Raw genomic sequence first — 8,717 nt, 5'->3', positions numbered from 1 at the left:
GACAAAACCAAAACACAACAGTCCTTGCCCTGGTGTGGGTAAGTCTGATGAACCTGCTCATTTCCTTAGGAAATGCAACCTGAAGTAATTGCTTTCAGTGGCTGGTTTTCAGTAACGCTGCCCAATAATGTACCTCTTTTCTCAAATGTTGAGACAGACTGCCAGTTTCCTTCTCTGGAAACCTGCTGCTGTAACTCACTAGTGAGGGACCTGCTGTAATCTAAGCACTGTTCTTAGTAGGGACAGAGAACATGTATCCTGAAACTCCACCGGTGCTGACTCCATTCCTCTTGCCAAATCTCTTGCCATCCTTGAAGCATTATCCCTGTATCAAACAAAAATGCAAATAATCGAACCGAGTACATGTTCACTGGACAAGCAATAGAGGATGATTCCCATGCTGGAGGTGATGAAATGCAAAGAGGCTGGCAACGAAGCATTGTGTCACTACTGTGCATTATATGACACAACAACTTTGCCTATAGTCTCGTATTTTCTAACTTCCTTCTGAATGTCAATTCACCAGGGCTGCTGCTTTCATTCTGTATTGTGATCCCTTGTCATTCAAGACACCATGTCAGCCTGTTTACTGGGATCTTTTAATGTTACTCAAACTTAGGTCCCTTTGAAATCTGTGGAATACTGCTACGGATTAGCTAGCAGTTACTTTGAGAAAACACACAAAAAAAAAGTTTAGAGAAGCTGAGACTGTTTACCTGTTGACCTAGTGATTGTTTGAGCTGGACATCTTAGAACAGTGGAAAACAGAGTTTAAAGTGTAACTATTTAGCTTTGATCTAATTTTTCCTACTGGATCTAAAAGTTGGGGGTTTTTAACTTTTTAGTTGCTTCCACTGCCAGGATTTCTCTTGTTGCATGAACACTATATGGTAATGAAGAATCTGTTTCCACTTGCAGAACTGTCATTTTTTACAAAGCAAGTAAGCGCTACTTGTATTTTTTTAGACAGGTACCCAAAGTTTCCAGAAGTAAAATAACTTGGCTAAAGGCAACATGGCAGACATGAACAGGTGACAAATATTTTTGTGTATTACTCATTTTATCCCCAAAGGCTGAGTCATGCTGCATAGGCTGCTGAAGGAGATGGCCTGGAAACTGCGTGTCTTTTAGGGTTAACACAGACATTTCTATCCAGCATGGCATCCCAGCTGATGCTTAGGAGGGTGTGACAGCAGAGGCAGCAGTGCTTAACTTCCTCCAGTAGGAGACTGGGTCAGGACTGCTGACAGCTTATGTGGGCAGTTATGTCGTCCTACAACTGGCTTCTCAGTTTTTCCAAACTGGGGTTTTATAAAGTGGTTTGGGTTTGGTTTGGATGTTTTTGCCCCACTTTGACCCATGTTTATTTAAAATCATGTTTAGTTACACATTTTAGGTACAAGCAAGGAAGCACTTCTTACCCTTTAGTGCTTGGGCTGTCACTGGGGATTGGGAAGAATGAGACAGCTGAAAATAAGAGAGATAAAGACTGAGGGAGGTAAATACAATCAAGATGGAAAGCAGGGAAAAGAAGCTGGAAGAGGCAACCATAAAAATACAAATACATTTAGAAATAGAAAATGTCTACATCTCAGTAGACTTGAGCTCCCTGAAAAAAAATGGGGACCTGTGCGAAGGAAGAAATTTACCTATAAGCCAGCAAAGCCAGATGAGGGAGTTTTCAAACTAGAGATAATATAGCATGTGGGTAGGTCTTCAGGTATCTGTTGCTAAAATGGTCATTTGTTTTCAGAATGGTTTTGATCCAAAGACGCCACTGTTTTCCCTGACTACCATCCCTTTAAGTTCTGTTTCAGTCTACTTGTAGCTTGTCATAAGGCACAATGGAAAATTATATTATTATCAGGTATCAAGATTTAGCATTTGCGTAGCATTTTCATGCAGTAAATGTTTTACAAATATTATTAATTAATCATCTCAGCACCTACATGGACTGTATAAAATTGTAACTGTTTTGCAGATGGGGAAACTGCAGCTGATTGAATTGCTGGAGGCAATGCAAAAAGTGCTTTTGTCAGTAGCAGCAGTTTGCTTTGTGTTTGTACTTACCTTCCCAATTATTGCATGCTGCACCTCTTTGCACTGATTTGATGCAATATTGATGAAAGTTGTTGATATTAAGGGTCAGCTCTGCAGTCCCTCTCTCTTCTTTGTTGGGGGATAAGGAATACAAAGTGGCAGCTATTTAGATGGCAAGAGTCCCTCAAATGTCTAGCACAAGAGCTAATTTTCCTGACAAATATCTGCTGCTGATACAGGAACTGACAACTTCCTAATTGGTAGCCTAATCAGCCACAGTCTCTTTAAAATGTTACAGAATTTCTAGAAACACATATATATTAGTGTTCTAGTGTTATTATCTGGATGTTTGTAATTTGGTTTCTTTGAAATATATGCCAAAAAATTACTTTTTAAAAAAGAGACTGTTACTAAAAAAACAGGTTTTATAGGAGTCCTGAGATTCTTTGGCCGTGTTGTCAGGCAAATACTTGGTTCCATCAGCTGTCATAATTTTTTCCTCATACTTGTCAGCCTCTTTTATTAAGTAGGTGAGCAAAAGCAGTTCATGGAAGTCTAAAAATATTTAAATTTTTTTTCTAGACAGGAAAAAAACTAAATACATGAATTTATGAAATGCATAGTCAGGAAAACAGAAATTAGTGGCAAAACCTCCATCAGTGTTCACTCCTAGATTGTACATAATTACAGAAATTTTACTGTGGGTTCTAATGTATTTTATAATTTGAATTTGTGTATGCGCTCACACATTCATTTTATCTAGTGAATTTGTTTTTCAAGAACTTTACGGTAACCTTTAGTCTGTCTCACAGGAATGTGGCAATGATACTGGATAAATCTAAATTCAACATTCGTGGTTTCTGTTGGACTTCTAAAACTTCTATTATATCACAAATTCTAATAAAAAACATTTTGAGATTCCAGACATTCTGTAAAAAAAACCAAAAAAGTTATTGCAGGTGTTGATAAAACATAATATTTTCCCTACTTCTTTAACCAAACCAAGAACTACCTAATGCTTAACTTTCACTACCTAACATTATCTAGTAATGCTGCCTACATAACCAGGATGCATTTGGGGAATTTATGCTGCTTAGTTACTAAACTAACTACGGCAGGGACTTGACCAATTGTGCTGGCTACTTACAATTCACGGTAGAAAGACTTCTTATAAGAGTACAGATGATAAGTAACTTTTTGCTGGAGAAACTGAATCTTGTTTTAATTGATAAAGATCAATGTCATTGGAAACACCAAGGTACTAAGGGTCTGATATTACAAGATACAAGGCAATTTACCAATTTTCTATGCAATTTAATTACCAAGACCAAAAATCTCTTTAAAGGTAACTGCAGGAATAAGGTATTTCACTCTAAACTGAACCAGTGCAACTATTACTTTGGCTAAAACAAAACTGAAATCCTAAGAAAGGACAGATCTCCCAATAAAAAGATACACTCAGTATTTGCCTTTTAAAAACTGTGGGCAGTTTAAGGAGGAAGCACAAATTTCAAGGAACTTCATAATTATTGCTTCAAATTTACTCAGGGAAAATAAGTATCTCAGTGTTAGAATAGGTTTATAGTCCAAGACTAAGCCAAAAATAATGTTTTCAAAAAGTTGTTTAGAAAACTTGATACTGATACCAGAGTACTTGATACTTGACACTAGAGAATCTTCTATACTCTCAAAGTAATAAACTAGTACTTGCTGTTTTCTGTGTAGCAGAACTTTTACTTTATCCAGTTGCAAAGCCTATTTAGATGCCATCACTGAGCATGCCAGTAGTGAGTGACACAGGATCTTAACACCTTAAATGAAAGTTAAGGCAGTTTTGTGGTAAGACTTCATAAATCCAAGTGCTGGATCAAGGCTTGGCTAGATAACAGCATGGTTGTGTTGTCTGAGTTTTTGAAAGTGTTTTTTTCAAAGAACATGGTTTGAAAATATGCATTAATAAAGGGCATGAGTAGGGAACAGAATGTCTGGAGATGAACCCTTCTAAGTAAAATCTGCACTAAAGCTATTACTTCCTTGCTTCCATTGTCAATTTTCACCTAAGAGTTGCTTACTGACTTCTGAAAACGGTCTGCTTCCCACCTCCTAAGACAGCAAGATGAAATGACAGTCACTGCCTGAGCTAGTAAGACAGCTCACAACACATGAGTAGGATTCCTTGGTGAGTTTCTTCATAGCACCCAAACAGACCTATGCATCAGTTTTAGAACCTATCCAGAGGTCTCTGAGGCCTTTTAATGTAAATACTTTATCATGCACCATAAAATTCTTAATAATCTATAAATGACATCTGTGAAATAATTACAAAAAGACAAACCCAGCTTTCAGACCAAAGTCAGAGATCACCAGTCAAAAATACCTGTATGGATGAATATTAGAAAACAGTACTGTTACTCTGAGGGGAAGGCTGTGGGCCAGCAGGCAACAAATGCCAGTTCTGCACAGAAGAAAAAGCAGGCAAGTGTGTCTTACTTCATGGACGAATGCTACTGCTCTGAAATGCTCCCAGAAGTTTTGCTTCAAGCCAGTCTCTAAGCCCTGTAGGCTGAGCTAATCCCACTGTCTGAACTCTTTCAACCTTCCCAATACTCAGTGAACTTGGGCATCCCATGAGACAGCTTCAAACCACAGAGATCTATGGTGAGGTAGTGTATAAGAAACACTGTAATGTGGCCTGTAGCAGAGAACATAAAAACAGGGATAGAATAGAGATTGTGAGAAATGGAAATTAGTGCATCTACTGAGAAAATACCTTTAAGCAAAGATGAAAAGCCCTGAATAGAAGAGGCCAACAAAATACAGAAATGAGGGGAGAAAAAAAATCTTGCAAAACGAAAAGAACAAGCAATCTACAAATATGGGGGTGGGGGTGTGTTGTGTGAGTGGTAAGAGTGAGGGAGGCTGGAGAAGCAGCTTTGCTGGTGATGGGTAGAATGCACCAAAGAAACCACACTTCTCCTTTTTCGTTTCAAAACATCTCTGTTACAAATTTGAGAATAAATTTTAATAACTTTCTAATTTTAGATTTTATTTCCATTTTATTTCTGCAGTTAGCCTGAAATGTCTAAGTAGACATCTTAAATATCTGAATGTCTACTTTTCATCTAGCCTCACGCAGGCATTGTAAAGATTACTTTTCTACTGGACTCTTTTTTTTTTTTTCCAATTTTAATGCAGATCTGATTGTATGAAAAATATTAACTGGCCACAGGACAGTATGTTGTATTCATCCATTTACATACTTCGATTACTTGCAAATATTGAAGGAGACCTCCTACTTGACAATAACTATAATTTTATTAGCCATAATTTTGATCAAATACAAAGGCATTTATTAATTCTTGACAAACCAACTCTATTATTCATTTTAGGAATATGCTGCCATCTAAACGACATTTATTGACCCAACATCATGCCTAGTGCTTTGAAATTTGGATTTAAAAAAACAACTATTAATTGGTGCACAAATATATATTTATTTCTTAACAGAGAACAGTGATCTAATAGAATATGGAAAAAAAAGCTGCTAGAATGTTTCCTCTGCTGTCCACTGACTGTTACCTAAAACCTATCCTTAAAGCAAATGGGATGCAGCACTCCTCAATAAAACCATGTTTCTTTTGAAATTAGGAATTTTAATCAACTTAACAACGTTGAAATTTTATCTACACTGCACTGGTGTTAGAAAATATTTAGCAGCTTTCATTCTTGATTTTCATTGATGATAAAAAGCAAGCACAGATGAAGCTGCTTCTTAGTTTCTTGCCTGAATGAAACCAGAATCTTTAAAAACAATCGTTTTCCAGAAATACAAAAAGCAGATGAAGAATGTATGTTACAAATGCATGTTTTATGACATGAAATTATTTACTTTACTAAAAAAAAAAAAAGGGGGGGACAGGAATATCAGTCTTCTCATTGCATGTATTGGAACACCCCATTTTCTGAACCTTATCCACAAACTCAGAACAGCTGTGTATGGGGAATTTGTTTTTGATTTGTTGACTTTTCATGCACATTTTCTAAGAAAAATCACTTTGTCAGACCCTATCAAAATACAAACGTTTTAGGACTGTGCTAGAAGGAGATGACAATAATGCAACGAATTGCAAACAGGCTCAAGGCTTTATGAGGAAGACACTTCAGTACCCTACCAGTGAGTTCTGAAGCTGCCTTCTGTTAACTGAAAATGTGGCTGCACATACAGTCTGTCTGGAAAAATGTGGTATTTTAGGTCATGAAAATTAGATTAAGACCTTTTCCAAAAACTGGATTCTGATTTACAATATGTACAGCCTGACTTATCTTAGGTGAGTTTAATTTGCCAATCAATCAGCATCCTTTTAAAGGATCTATCCAAAACTGGAAATTAAAGTGCTTGTCTGCTTCATCTATGGATTCTGCACTCTGATGTTCCTCATGTCTTTCAGCAACATAGGTCTGTAGATTGCCTCCAAGCTTTCCATGTATTCTAAGTAATCACTCACTCGAAATCCATGGAGTGCTTCTTCCTGCAGAAACACACACAGAAAACATTTATTAGGTAGGAAAAAAAAGATGCACAACTTCAATTTAATGAACTCCAAGCTTCTAAAGATAGCTCATTTTGTTTTGCTTGTCACAGCCTGGGTGTTTAGAACACACACATTTTATTATCTTTCATTTAGAAATAAAGAATTGGTAATATCTGCTTCCAGACAGTTCTTTCTAATTACAGTCTTGGTAACAAAGAGTTCTTTTCAGGTGGACATTGTTCATCTCATTTTTGGAGAACATGCCATATGAAGATTTTTAAGGAAAACAAAGTAAGCTATAAGAAGGCAAAGCCAGGTACTAAAATACTCCTCAAAAAAAAGACTTCTACACCAGCACATGACATGCTAGATGTTTATTAATATGGCTTTTATATCCAACTAGATTCTCAATAAAACCAGGAGAGTAACAGTAGATACTTATTTTTTAAATCAGCAATAAAGAAAGGTCTTTATGAAGTGATTAAATAAAAACATAATAAACACTTCTGCATGACCACAATTAATTCTTACTAATTCCAAAACACAGAAGTAAAAGAAGGTGCCCTCAGGAAAAAGAAATGAACAGGCCATGTTCCTTCTCGTGGCTACCATATTAGAGGGAACCGGAGGATGCATGGCAGAGAGCAGGATCCTGAAGAACAGTCTAGATAAAATGGGTGAATTTGTTGCTGCTTTGAACTGGAACAACTTGCATGCACACCATCTACTAAGCAGTATTACCACTGTTGGCAGCATGTGCTGCAAAAAGCTCTCTGGAGCCAGACAGTCCTTGTGGACATATGTTGTATCTGCTGGTGTACTGACTGCGCACCTTGGCTAAGCAAAATTCTCCTGAGATCATCTATTCAGGCTTGGAAGGCACTTTGGCACCCAAACAGGAATTTAAGGTGGTCTTTATATTTCTTCTTCCCTACTCACAAGTGAAAGCAAAGGCACGATTTTACCTTCCAGGTCACTCTTCATGCACTGCAAGTTAACTACAGCACAACAGAAAACTGACTCCAATAAAGAACTGTAGTAGGTATTTAACTCTTTATTTTAAGCAGTCAAATTCTATATTGATTAAATATGCACATGTATTAAAGCATTGGTCAGCAACTTAGTTGTCAGTAATATGGCCTATACTCACAGAAAATAAAGTGAGGAGTAGCTAAATTACTCATAAGAGACTGACATACTGGCCTGCATGTGCTATTACCAGTCACAAACCCTGTAGCCCCAGTTTCTCTATTTTATCCAAATGAAACCAACGAAACCAAGATAGTCAAGATGATGAGGTGGCAGTTTACAGTATTCTTACTTCACATATGGAAATCGTAAAGCTATGCATCTTTATCCTTTGATGAAGAGATTAATAAAATACCAAGCAATAAATTTAAAGTTTAGTTAATGCTGAAACTTCAAGACACCTTGAAGGGATCATGTTAGTAACACACCTCAACCAACAGAAACAATCAGAAAAAGGAAAAAAAAATTCATGGATAACTTGTTTCTTCTACTTCCCTCTTGGCACAGAGGAAAGGCAAATTATAGAGTAATATAAGATGATCTTTTTCACAGGTGGTCACCTGGTTTTTATCACTAGAAGGATGTAATGAAAGGCTGAATGTTGTACATATTTTAAGTGCTAGGCATAATGTCATCTGAATTGATAGCAAAGTTTTCTCCAATTTCTTCTTCAGCATGCAAATGAAAGTATATTTATATTTTAAGAAGAAAATATTTGTTTAAAATTTAATAGCTAGCTGGAACTATTTATTAGATAATACCAACAAAGGTGTATTGCTGTCAAACCATCTTTTCATTACAGATATAAAGCATGGTAGAAACTTGAAAATAGAAAGTACTATCGGTTCTTGGAAGGAAAATAGGCAGGCGGGACTTGTTTGTACAGCAAATGACCACTGCTAGTATGAAGTTCAAGATGTGACATTGCATTAAAAAAGAAATATAAAATGAATATTCAAAGTTGTAGGTGTGTTGGGGTTTTTTCTTAATTGGATTATGTTCTCAGACTACTTTACACTTCCACTTTTAAGAACATTGCTCCACTACAGTAATCCAAATCTGTGAATGTTGTGCTGAGAAATAGGCTAAAAATTGAAATTGAATGTGATTATTTCA

At 36.5% G+C, this 8,717-nt stretch overlaps 1 protein-coding gene across 1 annotated transcript in view; it reads right to left on the bottom strand.

Annotated features, from left to right (window-relative positions):
* Nucleotides 1-5,336: 5,336 nt before the first annotated feature.
* The window catches only part of TBC1D32 (TBC1 domain family member 32), an 83,605-nt gene continuing 80,224 nt past the window's right edge, over nucleotides 5,337-8,717 (bottom strand). Inside the window, exon 34 of the mRNA XM_040598760.1 lies at nucleotides 5,337-6,569. Coding sequence (XP_040454694.1) covers nucleotides 6,450-6,569 — 120 coding nt within the window. The 3' untranslated portion in view covers nucleotides 5,337-6,449. The remainder of the gene's footprint in view (nucleotides 6,570-8,717) is intronic.

This window comes from Falco naumanni, chromosome 6 (assembly GCF_017639655.2).
Source record: "Falco naumanni isolate bFalNau1 chromosome 6, bFalNau1.pat, whole genome shotgun sequence".
Taxonomy (NCBI): Eukaryota; Metazoa; Chordata; class Aves; order Falconiformes; family Falconidae; genus Falco; species Falco naumanni.
This window is presented reverse-complemented; position numbering and strand designations above follow the sequence as displayed.